Source organism: Arctopsyche grandis, chromosome 11 (genome assembly GCF_051622035.1).
Source record: "Arctopsyche grandis isolate Sample6627 chromosome 11, ASM5162203v2, whole genome shotgun sequence".
Classification (NCBI taxonomy): Eukaryota; Metazoa; Arthropoda; class Insecta; order Trichoptera; family Hydropsychidae; genus Arctopsyche; species Arctopsyche grandis.
This window is the reverse complement of record NC_135365.1, coordinates 4,691,381-4,709,562: the sequence shown is the minus strand read 5'-3', so window position 1 is coordinate 4,709,562 and position 18,182 is coordinate 4,691,381. Positions and strand designations below refer to the sequence as shown.

At 32.2% G+C, this 18,182-nt stretch overlaps 1 protein-coding gene across 1 annotated transcript; it reads left to right on the top strand.

Annotated features, from left to right (window-relative positions):
- The first annotated feature begins 1,675 nt into the window (after window positions 1-1,675).
- Window positions 1,676-17,412, top strand: LOC143919309 (uncharacterized). Its single transcript, XM_077441561.1, has 5 exons — window positions 1,676-1,944; window positions 11,620-11,693; window positions 11,785-16,616; window positions 16,709-16,781; window positions 17,035-17,412. Exons 3-4 carry the CDS (start codon window positions 11,894-11,896, stop codon window positions 16,756-16,758), a joined length of 4,773 nt encoding a protein of 1,590 aa, XP_077297687.1. The 5' UTR covers window positions 1,676-1,944; window positions 11,620-11,693; window positions 11,785-11,893; the 3' UTR covers window positions 16,759-16,781; window positions 17,035-17,412.
- Window positions 17,413-18,182: the final 770 nt, after the last annotated feature.

Below are 18,182 nucleotides of genomic sequence, written 5' to 3'. Positions count from 1 at the left end.
CCTCTCGAATTTGCGACCTTTCTAGACTCGCTGTTCCGTAAATTCATAAGGGCTTTACATAGAGAATACATTGGCCTTTGACTCTCTGGGTAGACTCGGTTGGAAAGTTGAGTGTGCGCTCTCTTGGCTCTCGTCTGCAAGCTACTTAAACTAGTACATGTATTGTGTTAAATCTTAGGGCAAAAATTACATTATTCCTATTTTGACTTTATTTATGTACGTAGACACAATAGACGAAGTCTTGTGATCATGCGAGAATTCGAACTCAAGATTTTGACTGATTCGAACTCAGAATCGATCACTGATCACGTTTTCATGGTCTAGAAAAAATGTGTATGTGTACTTTGGAGATTTTTGGACACCGTTAGTCCTATCAAACTGAAACTTAGTATCAATTACTGAAATGCTAATTAATATTACGTTTTGTTTTTCAAATTTTTAAGTTGACCGGAGGTGGCAGCTACACTCTGGTAAATAAATTTTGAGGATTTTTTGACCACCGTTAGTCCTATCAAACTTAAACTTGGTACCAGCTACTGAAATGCTTATCGACATGACGTAATATTTTTTCAAATTTTTAAGTTGACCGTAAATGGTACCTCCTCTTATAGGTGTCCTCTTTTTATTAAGTTTTGGATTCAATTATCTCCTAAACTCGTTAATGGGCTAGATTAAAAATTTTACATGTAATATAAATGATAAATTTTATACCCTTATATTTTTAAATATTTTTACCTGAACCGGAACTTTGCACTTCTGTACTTCCACTCTTGAGAATCGAGGTTTTTTATTTTTTTCTCAAAAAACATTCGGAGTATTGAACTGAAATTTCCCAAAATATACCAAGTAATTTTTATTTTAAAAATCAATACCCCTTTGACTTGACAGGTAGCAATACAAATGCGTCACTGTGGTTAGAATACAACTTTAAATATAAACATAAACAAAAAATAATAAAAAAAAAATCATATTAATATCGTGCTAAGAAGTAAAATGTTCTCAACATATGTATGTAAATGGCATTGAAGAGATCTAAGGAATGTGGCATTAAGTTAAGGAGTCAAACAGCTCTCAATAGAAGCCAGTTCATGGGCATGTTTGTTCTATCCCTAATGGGCGACAAGATCTGAAGTTTTCCCAAAACCCTATGATTTTCAGGGGCCTTAAATCTTAGCTTATCCAAGATAGAGGGATTGTGAATGTCTCCCTTTAATTATTTAAAAAAATTATTCCCAAGTTATATATTTCTTCACTTTGACAAGGAATTGAACCCCAAACATTCCAAGACAAATATACTAGGGCACAGGTATGGATAAAATCCAAATGACTTCAGACAAAAATCCGAGAAACTTTCTTTGGACTCATTCAAAAATCAGGAAGTAACTATCTCAATAGGGTGATCATAAAATTAAGTCAGGCTCAAAGATAATGTAAACTAATGTACAATATGAGACAATATATAAAATTAAGTGAAGTTTTTAATTAATTTTTAATGTATGTTATAAACTGCCTAATCTTATTCAACAGATAATAAAATAATCGAACGAATTAAAAACTTGTGTATGTTGAAAATATATTTTAACAATTTGTATTTGATGTACACATATCAATAATCTTATCAACTGATAAATAAATACGATAAGCCAATATATCGTTTTTCACGACGGTAAATTTTAATTTCGTTTTATTTAAGTTTTACTTCTGAAGTTGATCACTCGTGTTATAACTAATTTAAGCGCTATAGTGTCAATTAAATACTAATTGTTGGTAATATTCATCACCATATGTAATTTTAAAACATTAAGACTAGAACTGTGCAAAGACAATCAAATATTTTACAAATATTGTAATATAGTGGATAAAAATTAAAATAGTGAGAGTTTTATAATATAAACAGTGTACCAAGTCATCAGCCAGACTCTTCTCAAGAAAATTTCGTCAAAGGTGAGTGAAAGCCAGAATATTTCTTATAACATTTAAGTTATTTAAAATTCAATGATATTTAATATTCCTTAATTTCCGGTATTTCACCTATGCACGTACCTATGTGAATGTTAAATTCATAGGATATCAAGGTACCTATTCAAAAAATCTTCACATTTCTATCCATAAATTTTTATTAACTAAATACAATTTCATTTATATACATGTTCGACAGTAAATTCGGTAATAACATAAAATTTAATCTTACGTACCTCAAATTGAAAATAAATTAACTCCAAGGCGCGTTTAAAATCTCCGTTATCTCCGTTAAAACGTTATCAAATGGGTCAAAAAATGTAATCAATATATCTATAATATTATTTTACCAATACTATCTCGGCCCATGCCCATCAAAAAAACTTAATTCTACGCACGTGCGATATATTAACTCAAAAGATAAGCATTGCGTGATTCATTACAATTGAATTAGTAAGAAAAAAAATGAATTTTGTTTATCAGTGTTATTAGTTCAAATTATACATGTTAACTAATGAGCTTCCCAAAATAGAATACTATTTTAGATAAGCCTAATTGTACGTTATACATAAACTATCTTCGTAAATATACAGAATTATTTCAACAACGTCGGTCTCACAAGATTCTATCAGCCCTTTTTTTGTCAAATATTGAGAAATAAAAAAAAAATTAATTAAAAAAAAAACTAAATAAAAAACAAATCCTATAGCGAATTTCTTCAAAAATATTTCTAATGTTTCTACATATAATATAATACTAGTGTTGGACCCGTTGATTTCAACGGGTGGTTTCGAAAAGGAATTGAAACTCGAATAAAAATAAAGTTAAAGATATTGAATCGACTGGTTTCGGAAAGAAATTGATGCACGAATTACGAATGACAAATTACGAAGTGATTACGAATTACGAATTACGTTTTGTGCATCACCGACGCCTCCGGCACCCCGGGGCCTTCGCCCCCGGCGCTTCCGTCGCTTCCGGCGCCCGCAGCGCACCCAGCGCCCCCGATGCCTTCGGCATCAGCGCCGCTGACGCCTCCGGCGCCCCCAGCGCCCCCGATGCCTTCGGCCTCAGCGCCGCTGACGCCTCCGGCGCCCCCAGCGCCCCCAATGCCTTCGGCACCCCGGGGGCTTCGCTCCCAGCGCCGCCGACGCCTCCGGCGCCCCCAGCGCCCCCAATGCCTTCGGCACCCCGGGGGCTTCGCCCCCAGCGCCCCCGATGCCTTCGGCACCCCGGGGCCTGAAAAAACTGGGAAACTGAAAAAATGAAAAAAATGAAAAAACTGAAAAAATGGAAAAACTGAAAAAATGAAAAAACTGAAAAAATTAAAAAAATTAAAATCTGAAAAAATTAAAAAAATTAAAAAACTGAAAAAATTTAAAAATATGAAAAAAATGAAAAAACTGAAAAAATGAAAAAACTGAAAAAATGAAAAAAATGAAAAAAATGAAAAAACTGAAAAACTGAAAAAAATAAAAAAACTGAAAAAATTAAAAAAATGGTAAAAAACTGAAAAAATTAAAAAAATGAAAAATATGAAAAATATGAAAAAAAAAAAAAATTGTTCCCCATACTGGTTGACGGTTGATCGTCCGTCACATACAAATATACAAATATACAAATATACAAATATATATATTTAGCGACAGTCCGTTTTTATATATAGTATATATATATTAAATCATGTTCTTACTCCGCAGTTATAGTTGAAGTAGAATGCATGTACTTAGTACATAAATTAAAAGATACGTCCGTCAATATATTTTAATTATTAAAATTAAATTGAATTCAAGTTTAATACATATTTAATATTTTGGCAATCGAAATTTAATCTACACCAATATCATAGTCATACTCGGTCAGCTGTATTTTCCTATATTTAACACTTTGCTTGCGGGCAATCGAAATTAGCCCTTACTGTGTGACGAGCAAATCAGAGAAATTTTCAAAAAGACTTCAAATTATGGACGATTTCAATAAAATTATGAAAACTTTTATAAATGTTTGTAAATTAAACAAAATTTTAAGCCTCTCGACTGACTAAAATAAAATTAAAACGGAAGTTCTAATGTTTGCTTAGAGCAGTCCTGGGCAAACTTTTGGATGAAGGGCCACATTATAAATTCAAAATGAACAGCGGGCCGCTAGTAAAATATAATTTTTAGATATACATTATTTACTATCATGAAAGGAATTACAACATCTACTTTTTTTTAATTTTATAAAAAAGAAACAAAAATTTAATGAGACGAATAATTAAATTCTTAAAACTGCTTGTAAGTGTTCATGTGTGATGATTGACCATAAAGAATTTTTATTGGTATTCTTGATTGAAAATGTTTGTTCACATATGTACATATGTACCAAAAATAACCAACATTTTTTGAGCAAAATCTCTAAGTTTATCGAATTTTTCCGTTGTAAAATTTGCAGATTTCTTCACGATGGTGCAAATTCCCTGAATCAGCATCACACTGCAAATCTATGATTTCAAGTTGTAGCTCCCTCGGTACATTATCATTTATCAATATCTATTGAAAATGGATCTTGTATTAATGTGATGACTTTAAAAAAATCACTAAATTTAATAAACCGGAAGTGGGATTTTTCACTCTTAGAAAGGTCAAAAATGTTGTGGCCACTATTCTGTCCACACCCCTGAACGTATCAAGCTGAAAATTTATATTTGTATTCTTTATGTACTAACTTAGAGTTGATAAGGTTTTGGTCACAATTCATAAACCAGAAGTAGTATTTTTTTTTAAACGATATTTTTTTTATTTTATTTTGAAATTATAAATTATTTTTATAATTTAAATCAGAAACTTTGTCCAGCGTATCTTAGAGGTCAGTATCGGCTCATCTACTGCCCCGTTACGAATATTCTATAAACATTTTTTTCTCATTCTGCTATTAATTAAATATAATGAATTTTTCAAATAATTTTGTATTTTGATCGATTTTGAAAAGGAAAAAGGAATTTTTTTTCAAAAAAGGGGCCTAATGTATACTTATAATTGGGTGAATTCAAAATAAAATAATCAACTTCACATGAATTTTCTGAAAGAGGCTTTCGTAAGTTTATTTAAGTAAGACGCCTTTTTCAGTGTATGTATCTCATACAAATTTTTGTAGTATAATTATTTCAACAAAAGTAATATCATATTTAGTTAATGATAGACGAAAAAATAATGCTAGAAATATATTCAAATTGAACTGATAGTGAATTGGAGTTTGATTATTTTCACATATTTTTATGGTTTTTATAATATACATATAATCTAATATATAATTTGGAAAGAGACTTTGTATATATATATGTATGTATGTATGTATCCTTCGTTCGTCGTCCGTAGATCGGTGACGTCATCGAACACGTGATTCGTTTTTTTTTTCTATCCATAGGGGCCGATTTGATTTTTTTCGATTCAATGGATTCACCCCCGCGGGGGCGCAAGGGGTGTAGTTTCAAGGGGTGATATGTAATAAGAAAAAATACAAATCACCTGTACTATTGTTTATGTACTACTGTAAATCCGAGACTAATTTTTTTATGTGTGTGAGTGAATTATGTAATGAGTAATGTTGAGGAGTGATGAACAAACAGTGGTACACATGAGTGTACACTGTTTGTGAGTTGGCAGTAGTGTGACGCCAACTGACACTGAGTAGTCGAGCCGTTGGCCGGACGGCCACCGGTAGGTGCGTACGCGCACGTTTATTGTATACTTAATGTACAATAAACGTACATTGATGGACCAACAACGTCTTTGATTATCTCTCCCGCAATCCTCCCTATATCTTTGAACTCTACATTACTATATTATGTTCACAATAGATCTTATATTTATTTTACTAGCTACTGATCTAATGATCATTTTCTATTCTACAATTTAAATCAGTAATTATAGATCAATTTATATATCTGATTATATACATATATAATATATATTCTTCTCCTTCTGGTGCCTCATCCGTTACCGGACGTTGGTAATCATGTTTCTAATGATTCTAATGATGACTTTGTTGGCCGCCTCCCAGAACAGTGCAGTTGTACCTTGGTTAACCCACTGCATCAGGTTTTTCAGCCAGGACGTCCTTCTTCTTCCAAGGTCTCTCCTTTTGCAGATATTTCCCTGGATAATTAATTTAGATGCATGAGTTGATACGTCTCGAGGTGTCGCATTATGTGACTAAAGTAGTCAAACTTGGTCTTCCTTTGTTTTCTTCATCTGAGAAAAACACACTCATTTGTAACCTTATTAGTTCAGCTTATACGTAGCATTCTGCTGTAGACCGACATTTCAAATGCTTCTATTTTTTATTTCAAACGTCCTTTACGTTTCTCTTACGATTACAAATCAGAGGACTTTTTACCTCATCCGATCGTTTTCATTCATGAATATTAAATATGTAAATGGATCCTCCGCCATTACGACAGAGATAAAATATCATTTAAGACACGTTTTAAGTTTGAAAATTTGAAATCAGGGTGACGTCTATGTAGTCTTTAGTTTTATACATAGATGGTGGTAGTAAAATAAAATTATTGGTATTTTTATTCAAAATAATTATAAGCCTCTACTTACTTCGCTTTCGATTTTATCGTGTGAGGAAATTTGGATTCTCATCCTATCGTTTTCAAACTTTGCCATTTTGGTCGGTTTGGTCATCAATATATGTGGAAATGACGTCCGCCATTACCATGGTGAAAAATAATCGTAATAGACACGTTTGAAAATACTCCATCATATATTTTCTCGGTGAACTCTATCGTTTACATAGTTCGTCCACATTGATCGTTTTACTGGCCCTTTCTTACTTTATATCCCTTTTCGCCACCATCTCACTATGTCAGATTTTAATTGTTTAAATGCCTATAACTTTTCATTTTTTCACTCTATATTTTTTTTTACATGGTATTATTTCATAATATTTTCAGCGATGATTAGAGACACGTATTTTAGTCATCTATTTTTGTCAATTTTAGCATTTTTATTTTGCATTTTGGCGTTTTAGGGCATTACAAATGTTCAATGTTAGCGTCTATTTAGCATCTATTTTTATGAAGAGCTTAATTTTAAATAATAAACAATTTCGGTGAATTTTAATAAAATTTATATACATACAATTTAAAAACAACACAACAATTAAAAAATAATAAATAAAAATTCAAAAATGTTTTGTAATTACAATTACAAAGAAAAAAACATGAATATTAAAATATAATACCAATTAAAATTTATTAAAGCTCAACATGGATCATATTTCTACAGATTCTTTTTAGAGATTCGAACGACAATCGGTAACAATTATATTGTATTAACTAAAATACCTTTCTGCATCCACATTATTGACGGGACACCAAATAGATTTTAGAGCTGCACAACCAAACTCTTCATATTATATTTTTGTTGCCATCAATAATAGCAATATATCCGGCGTGGATTCACTTTTTATATTCTCTATTAATTGTCTAAAAAAGTGCTGATATCCTTCCAAATATTGAGCCTCTATTAATACATTAAACAATGGCAAAATTTATATTTGTATTCTTTATGTACTAACTTAGATTTGTAATAACAAAACTGTTTCTATAACATTGATTTACTGATTTATCAAATCTGATTTTGTACCTGCCACCGATAGATTGAATAGTTTACTCAATGTTTGGAGCAATAAATATGTCTCATTTAGGCTTGAATGCGATTCTAGTTCTAAGACGCTTTTTTGAGCAGCCTTTTGGATACACAGCCCCAACTGTCTTCCTTTGTTTACAGTAGTAGACAAAAGCAGTTGCTTGGTTTCGACAGGAAAAACACTGTCTATGGTAAACTACAAGCTCTGTTTTATCCCCTCAATTTCTTCACATAATAAATGGGCGAAGGAATAGGAAGACCCTTCTAAATTGCCTATTAATTTTATAAATTTTATGCAAATTCCACTTTTGTTTGTTATTTTAGCATCTATTTGCATATTTTACGAATTTAGCATCTATGTATTAGCATCTATTCCGAATTTTAACATCTATTGAGCATTTATGTGCAAAATGCCCAAATACGTGTCTTATTTTCTCTTATGATTGGAGATTTTAATAGCCGTATTTCTACATAATTTGTGATACTATTTTATAGTTTTAGAAATGAGGTAATGTTATTGAAAATCGAAAAAGTGATGATCCATGCTTCCACTCCGTATAAGAGAACTGAGAACACATAGCATCTCACTATCCTCATGTTCAGGGATAAATCACGATTACTTACGACTTTTTTTAACCGAATAAAAGTCCCCTATTTAGTTGTAAACCATATTTATTACATGATTCGGTCACTTTTTTAATGAGTATCTGCAATCCATCTCGACTGTCCGCTATAAGTACAGTTTCATCTGCATAAAGCAGGTTATTTGACAAGACTTCGTTTGCTTTTCCCCTCTTCGCCTTCATCCAATTCTTCTTCAAATATTTTTTCAGAATTAGGATTAAAGATCATTAGGGATAGTATGCATCCTTGTCTCACTCCCTTTTGTATGTCGATGTATTCTGTCATTTTCTCGTCCACTTTGACAGCGGCTTATTGTTGCGAGTATAGATTCGCGATGATTCATTTGTTTATGTTGAAATATAAACAAATGATACAACTGTATCATTTGTTTATGTTGAACTCTGTCAAAGGTCTTTTTGAAGTCTAAAAAACATAAGTAAACATCATCCGTTTCCTTATGGTGTGAAAGTTAATATGATGCAATGTTGAAGGTTGAAATATTTGGGTGACCTAAAATCACGCCTTACCTTGCTTGATTTAACGTTCCTCCACAAAGCAATTAATAACAAAATTGATAGTACTGACATCCTAAATCATATATCGCTTTCCATACCCTTTAGATACCCTAGATTCCCCTAAACTAAAACCTTCCATATCCCTGTCTGTAATACTAATCTCGGATTAAATGCACCTATTGCAAGATTATGTAGAACCTATAATGAAGTAAATTCTGAAAGATGTTATATAGATATTTTTAGTGATTCCATTATGATGTTTACGAAGAAATTATTATTGTAATCGTATTATTATTATTATTGTACAGTTAAACTTCCCGTTCGTGTTGACTGCACAGGGGGTTGGTGTGGGGTTCTTCGTAGCTGGTGTAGATGGATTTGTAGGTGGACTGTATTTTGATAGGTTGCTTGTTTCCGCTTTCTTAACGGGTGAAAGTTCATCCAGAATCGGCGGCTCGTGGCGTAGAATATGTAGAGAAATAAAAGATATTGCGGGTTTTGTACTCGTCGTTTATTGTCACAAAATAACACACACACACGGTTTCAAAGATGGTGGCGGGCGAGCACCAAGAAATCCAAGGATGGCTGGGGCGAAGATACAACACGTGAAGGGGTGGCGACACCGGAGGGGGTGTGAGGGGGGGAAAGAGTACGAGGAGCGGGTGAGGGGGGATGAGACACGACGGACGTCGCGGCAGTAGAGCCCGACGCCTGAGAGGTGGCACGAGCGTGCGGCCTTGACCGTGACTGATTGATTTATTGGTGCGCACGCTACTTATAATAATTGTCTGACCCCCTCCTCCCATAGTTTCGCACGCTCCAAGGTGTCTCAAACTGTGGGAGGTCATCGAACGCAACAAAAATTCTTCCAATTATTATTATTGTTGTCTTAATTGTTCTACTTTATTCTAGATTAATTGTTTAACATTTAAAAATAATTTGTAATATATGTACCTAAATAATGTTGTGCACACCTATAAGTGATGTACATACATATATACCAGAATCATAAATATGTAAAGAATATATTGTGTAATGTATGTACACTGTTGGTGAGCCTTTTTAAATAAATAAATAAATTCTTGTGGATTAATAACAAAAATTCTATTGATAACTGGCTTACCTCGATAAAATAAACGAACTCCCAAGTTATAGAAAAATCACGCGATTTAAAAAACACATATATGTATATCCGAATCTCGAGCCAATCAACATTTTGTATTACCAGATTCGTGTTTACTGGGCATAGATCTATGAGAAAAGTCATATCTTGTCTCTGAACCAAAAAAAAAGTCGTCATTTGTCGAACAGTGTAATTTTGACAAGAATCGTTTGAATTGAATTTACTAAAAACAAAATATAAATTTGTGATTAAAAAATTTTTGGCAACCAATGGTTCAAAAATATATACATATCTGCTCTTCATAATTTTCATGAAAAATAATTTGTATTGTTAAAACCACTATCCTGACATCTTGGTTTTTTAAAATTTCATAATTTACAAAAAAAATCATCATACCGTAATTATTAATGATTAAAAAGTATTTTTTGAATAAAAAAAGTTTGAAAATCACTGAATCAAAATTGTTTATGTAGTTACACTATAAAGACAATTTAAAAATTATTTTTGGAAAATTACTTAAATTATGTGCTTACACCGAAAATGAAATATAATGTATTTTAAATAGTCTTTCTCTAGCAGTCCAAAAGACGTGATTCTTAAATTATTATAATCTGACTACAATTCCTTCCCCGTAAACAACTGCCAATATTCGGTTCATATTATTACAAAAGAATATTAATTTATCTACGTAAGATGTATTTGAATTTCATCTCATAACTTGAACTTAAATTATCAGTTTAAATTATACATTTAAAATGATGAGCTTCCCAACATAGAATACTATATTTATACGTAATATACTATTTTCGCAAATATACAGATTTCTTTCATGAACGTTGGTCTCACGAAATTCAATCAGCTCTTCTTTCGACAAATAGTTGGAAATAAAAACAATTAAAAAGAAATAAATAAAAAAACAAATTCTGTAACAAATTTTCTACAACAAATTGCTTCCAAACAAATGTAATTTTATAATTTCCAAATATAAAAGATTAGGGCGTAGATATTATCATTAAATCATGTTCTTACGCCCCAAGTTAAAGTATGTAGAAGTTGAATGTAAGATAAACTTAAATATTTTAAAAATTGGAATTAAATTGAATTCAAACTTAATCCATATTTAATATTTTGTGCTTTCCTACATTTTAAATAAATTAAGAATAAATTATGTAGAACATTTCAATATTTTTTTATTCTGATCTTTATATTCAATGAAGATTAATATTTCATAACTTTTCAGCTAATTCAATTATATATCACCAATTCCTCGTATGGTTTCATAAATAAATCAAACCTATATTATTTTTATAATAAGTTTTTTTTTTATTTCAACCTTATAAGCAAAAATTCTTTGTTTTAACTTCCACTAAATCACACTTTACTGAATAAAAAAAATATAAAATGAACCATTATCACGCCTAACCTCTTGATTTCAACTATTCTTGTTCAGAGTTAAGCCTAATATTTTCAAAAGGTATGCACGTCAAACAATCTCAGATACTTTTGTTAGTTAGCAATTTTTCAATTAGTATCTGTGACAATCAATTCGTTGTACTGCTAGCAGCCCTCGATCATTAATATAATTCAAAGGATCGTACAATGAATAACATAATTTTTAAAGTAAATATTCGACTTGAACGTATAATAGTATAATAACTTACATATAATATTTTTTAATTAAATTCTTGATAATAATATAATAAAGTACATATAATCATCGAGATCCATTATTACTTTTAACCAATTGAACTCTTTTCAGCGAACCAAACGAATAGAAATTCTCTAATATCCAGTCTCCAAAAGATGTATCTTCTTGTCAGTCATCAATATTTGGTACGTATTTTAAATTAATTAATTGGAATGGATAAAACATGTATTTAAATGCATTATAGTCTGTAAACTAGGATTTTTCTTTCCATTACAGTGATAACAAAAAATTAGACATCGTTTGAAAACACCCGTTACTCTCCAAATTTTCAGCTGTTAGTCTGTTTTTATTAAATCCTTATCTCTACTTGATTTTCCGTTCAAAAATGGCATCCGTTAGCAGAATTGCTCCGGGAAAAGGTGAAGAAAATCCACTTCTGCTGCCTATGGAAATGTCAATAGACGAAAGATTAGAATGTTTTGTTCGATACTTTGTAATCGAATTGGAATCGACGTTGCAGTTACATTATGATATTTTAGAGGGTTATTCCAAAAAATCGGGAAACATTCCAAAATTTATAGTATCGGCAATAGGACTACCAGCGGAACTGTTTATCGGCAAGGGAGCGGATAAATTAGTTAAGCTATTTAAAGAACCCTTGACAAAGCCATTTGAGGTCATCGAAAAAAATAAATCTCTAGAGTATTACCAAATAGTGTACGGTTTCCATCGATCAAAAGACAACGGAAGAAAAGTATTTGTGGACATCGCCATTGACGTCTTTGCGAGTTTCGAAGTTCAATTTGCCGGCATCACTTCTACGAGAGGAGATCGAAAGGCAATTAAAAGAGTAGGGAAAGATGCAGCACAACGATTCTTAAATCGATTTAAAAGCGAAGAAAAAATTAGTAAAGATAGCACACTCCTATGGAAATTGGAAAAAGGATGGAATAAATTAAAAAAAATAACCAAACCTCAATTACCTGATGCAAAAGTCAACTACGAAATGAACGCCATAAAAGTAGTAGAGGGGAAATCAAAATCCAAATCAGTAATAATTCCAAATAAAATTTTGAAACCAGGTTTTGATATTTCATACAAATGCAAAAAATCTCACACGGAATGTAAAGGTGAAATTAGCGTTTGGAATACATCCGATCTTTTCACAAAGGTTGGGCTCGCAAAGAAAAATTCTAATACGGATGAACACGATGTGTATATCACAACTGAATCGAACTGTGAACAATACGGCTATAGATATCTTTTTCCAGATGAAAATGTAAATGAAAACGATTTATCTGAAAAGTGTAAAACAATATGTTTGCATCCACAGATGTTAAAAAGTGGAGATTTCTTTGAATCACAGCGTGAAATATTATCGAATTTAATTAATAACGATGATCAAGTTACAATTCAGCGGAGAATTTTGAAATTGGCTGAAGAAACTAAGACAGATATTGCGCAATTCGAAGATACAATTAAAAAAGGACATCATGATGTATTAATGGCAATGGAAACATTCAAAACCCAGTTGTCGGAAATTATTACCAGATATTCTAAGGATATTCAGAAACAATTGAAAAAAGCAGAGGAACATCGTAATACATTAGCAACAGAAAACAAAGAACTTCAACAAGAGTTTCATCAAGAGACTCATAGGAAGATGGAAGAACTTCAACAATCTAATAAGGAAGAGATCTTATCACGCGTCACAGATGAGATTAAAAAAATCCACGTAGAAAATCAAAAAAGTGAACGTGTTTTATTCCGCGTGAAGAATCCCACGATGTCATTTGAGGGAAGAAGAATAGAACTTGAAGAATTACACAATGCCCTAATGAACAAACAAACCACTGTGATTTCACAGACAGCTTCAATCGTTGGACTGGGTGGGATTGGGAAGACGGAGTTGGCAAAGAAATACATGGATGAATACAAGAAATACTATTATAATATCATCTTCATTAATGCGGAAAAGAGTGAAACAATACTAGAATCGTTTAAGTCGCTGGCGAATAAAATTGCAGTTAAGTTGATTTCAGATGACGAAAAAGAACGAGACATAGCTAATATAGTGGAAGATATTTATGAAACTTTAATTAAAAGAGGAAATACTCTTGTAGTTTTTGATAATGCTGAAGATTACAAAGACATAAAAAAATTCATTTTCGAAAATGGTTCCTATTACAAAGATCACGTAGTATGCACTTTAATCACATCTCGGAGTTCGAAATGGAATATGGGAGAAAAAGGAAAAATTAAATTGATTGAGTTGAAAATATTTACAGAGGATGAAGCAATGAGCTATTTAAGAAAATCTCTGGAAAACGAAGATGACAATGATCTAAAATCATTGATGAGTTTATTGCAATTGTTTCCTTTAGGGCTCAAGCAAGCTGTTGGCTATATTAAACAGCAAAATGATAAAGAAAATTATAGGCCAAATAGCAAAACCTTCAATGCTCAAGATTACATACATTTGTATAGTGAAAAATGGAATGAATTATTAGCCAAAGGACACGATGAAAATGACGATATGTACAGCAAAATAATAGCGACTACGTGGAGAGTCACGATGCAAAAAATTGGAGAGGATGGTGAACGTGGAATATTGGCTCTATCCCTATTGAAAATCATGGCATATCTGGCCCCCGACGATATCAACATTGAGGAGATATTTTTAAAAATAGAAAATGATAGTGACAAATTATATGAAGCTGTTGATCTGCTTCATAATTACAATATGATAAACAACGAAAAAGGGAGAGTAAATGTGCATCGTCTTGTTCAGAAGGCTATTCAAATATACTTAATTGAGTTGAAGGATGAAGAAAATACCCTGACTAAAGCGTTGAAACTTTTAGAAAGCAGTACGTATAAAAAGCATATTATGAGTGTGTGGGAACATTCGTCTAATTACCCCGAAATTGTTAAAAATAAGTATGATAATTTAAATTACTATAATCCAATTGATTTATTTATTAAACATCGTAATGATACTATTGCGATCGCTAAAATACTAAAACACGTTAAATGTGATTTAAATAAATCCATGCACCTTGCTTGTGAACACGGCAATAATGAGGCCTTTAGTTTTTTTATCGGAAAAGGGGCTAATATCAATTATAAACATTGTTCAAATCAAACATCGGTACATTTGGCTGCAAAGGGTGGTAGTGTGGACATTCTGCAATTGCTAATCGATAAGGGTCTCGATGTCAATATGACTGACAATTACGGTGACACACCACTCTTCTATGCTGCTATAAATAAAAGAATTGGAGCATTAAAGCATTTGTTGAAATCGGGAGCACATCCAACTGCAATCGACTCGAAAGGAATAACAGTACTCCATTGTCTCGCGGATTATGGTGCTGTGGAGGAATTTAAATTGCTTCTGAGCGCGGGAGTCGATCCCAATATTCGAGATAAAAATGGTCAAACGCCATTACATTGGGCTGCATGTATTGGTAGTGTTGACATTCTGCAATTGCTAATCGATAAAGGTCTCGATGTCAATATGACTGACAATGACGGTAACACACCACTCCTCTGTGCTGCTGAGAACAATAAAACTAGAGCATTAAAGCATTTGTTGGAATCGGGAGCACATCCAACTGCAATCAACTCGGAAGGAATAACAGTACTCCATCATCTCGCGGAAAATGGTGCTGTGGAGGAATTTAAATTGCTTCTGAGCGCGGGAGTCGATCCCAATATTCGAGATAAAAATGGTCAAACGCCATTACATTGGGCTGCATGTATTGGTAGTGTTGACATTCTGCAATTGCTAATCGATAAAGGTCTCGATGTCAATATGACTGACAATGACGGTAACACACCACTCCTCTGTGCTGCTGAGAACAATAAAACTAGAGCATTAAAGCATTTGTTGGAATCGGGAGCACATCCAACTGCAATCAACTCGGAAGGAATAACAGTACTCCATCATCTCGCGGAAAATGGTGCTGTGGAGGAATTTAAATTGCTTCTGAGCGCGGGAGCCGATCCCAATATTCGAGATAAAAATGATAAATCGCCATTACATTCGGCTGCAGCGGGTGGTAGTGTTGACATTCTGCAATTGCTAATCGATAAAGGTTGTAATGTCAATATGACTGACAATTACGGTAGCACACCACTTCAATGTGCAGCCAGCTTAAATAAATTTTATGCAATAAAATTCCTACTTGAAAACGGCGCTGACCCGAAAATCGACTGTAAACAAGGAAATACTTTAATACACTGTGCTGCTTATGGATGTGACTTCAAGACATTTCACTTCATCAAAGAATTGGGCTTCGATCTTACAGCTGTTAACAAAAATGGAAGTTCTTTATTGCATTTTGCTGTATGCGGAGGAAATGAAAATATCATAATGTTTTTGGTTGAACAAGGAATCCATCCAAATATTACTAATAAATTTGGACGCACTCCACTACACAATATTCGCTATTTAAAGTTTTACAAGACATATTTAGTTCAGCGACTAATTAAACTGGGCGCTAATCCAAATGCAATGAGCAAATCGAATTGCACGCCTCTGCACCTTGCATCAACCGATAATAATCTTGAAGCAGCCACTGTTTTGATAGAAGAGGGTGCTGAAATCAACATTCGTAACGATTTAGGCCGATCTGCTTTACACTATGCTTCATCAAAATGTCATCGAGAATTCATCGAGCTTCTATTAAAAAATGGTGCTGAAGTAAACGTGTTTGATTCTAAAGGAAAAACACCACTACATCACCTTTCACGTAACGGTAAATTTAAAGATGTGAAACTATTGCTGGAAAATGGCGCAGATCCTTGTAACTTGGATAAAGCAGGCCACTCACTGCTGCATCTTGGCGCCGTGCATTTCAGATACCAAGCTGTAGATTATGTTATCAGAAACGTAGAGGGCATTGACGTGAATGGCCGAGATGTCGAAGGCAAAACCCCTCTGCATTTAGCAGCCGAGTGTGGAAGAGTCTCCATCGTTGGTCTCCTCGTCCGAAAAGGGGGCGACATTAGCGCCACGGACAAAAGCGGAAACACGCCTTTAGACTTGGCAACTAAATCTAACCGTGCCAAGACCATGGACTTCTTCAATTCAAACCTGAAAGGTGATTTCAATATATCATTTCGAAACACATATATATTTTGCGTCGAATTGGTTGATATATTTTTAACGGTTTGTTTTATTTTCTTATTACAGGTCTACTAGTCCGGAATGAAGGCAGCACTAATGACATAGACAAAAATTGAAACACGTTGGATTTGATTTTTTAGTTAATATCTTTATGCTTTTTTTTATTCGCATATTTTAAATATATTAAGTAATCATTTTTATTTGTAATTATTTATACGAAATATCATTATCTGTCATAAAGTATTGATTAAGATCGATCAACAACTTATTTAAGTCATTTCAAAGTTAGAAATTCTTCAATTCATTATTGTGAGGTAATTTTGATATACATATTACTTTCTTTCAAATAGATTAATTGGATTTTAACGGATTGTTTTATTTTTTCATTACAGCCGCTCGATAATCTCAATGTTGAAATTTATTCACCAACTATTTCTACATACTTCATACGAATCATTACAAGGAAGAAAAACGCTGTCTTGCAAGAAACTGTTGATTGCATGAAACTTTAATGTAATTTAAGTTATATTTATATTAATATACATACATAAGTATATTTGAGGTGTATATAAATATGTATTTACATGTACATATTTTATTTTTACTTTATTTTGATATGATAAGTTTGTAAAGTAAATTGGCTCTACTTTTCGAAATATGCTTGTTTATTTAATATTATGCGTGTAAACTTGCTTATAATTTTAACATCATGTTTGAATTAACTATTTATTTATTAAAAATTTAAATTTTATTAAAAATATTATCATGTGAATATTATAATTTTGATATTTTGAAACTGAGTATTTTTAACCTTCCAGCGGGCGCGCGGAGTTATTTCCTTTGAGCGGGCGCTTGTCGTAAATTTTACGTCATCAAGTTTTCTCCATGTAAATGGTGTTTTATTTATGTAAATGGTGATTCATTTATGTAAATGTTAAGGAAATGTTGTAAGGTTATGAAAAATGATAAATGACAATAGCCTTGAATGCTTTAAAGGCATAGTAAATTGATTTCTCAATTGAGTTCCAATAGACAAACATACATATAATATGAATATTTTTAATGAAGACTAGTTTTCAACTCATTAATTTCTACGAAATTATAATATTCTAATATATCAAATGACAAAAAATTGAATTTAACTTATGTATATTATTTTTAAAAGCTATGAATGTTTTGAATATCGTATTCAACATTTTAATTTAAATATATCATCTAATTTAAAATTATATGAAATCTGATGATAAAGTCTAGTGTACATACAATATCACTTTTAACCACATGCTTGTACTATGTACTATTTATTATACATAAGTACATATATCATTTGAAAATATTTCTAACACGTTTTACAAACTGTCACGCAGGCTTCAAAATAAATAGTTTATTTTATCAGATAACGACATCCAACGAGATAAAAAGTCTTGTTAATACAAATGTTTGCACTTTACTTAATATCAGTACTTTAATCGATTGAAAATAAATATTATAAGCAAAAATACGGCTCTTTTATTTCGATTTTACTTTAAAAATGAAAAAA

Coding starts and splice junctions, on each gene's coding strand:
- LOC143919309 (XM_077441561.1), top strand. CDS start 11,894: ATGGCATCCGTTAGCAGAATTGCTCCGGGAAAAGGTGAAGAAAATCCA. Junction 16,617..16,708: donor CTTCAATTCAAACCTGAAAG/GTGATTTCAATA, acceptor TTCTTATTACAG/GTCTACTAGTCCGGAATGAA.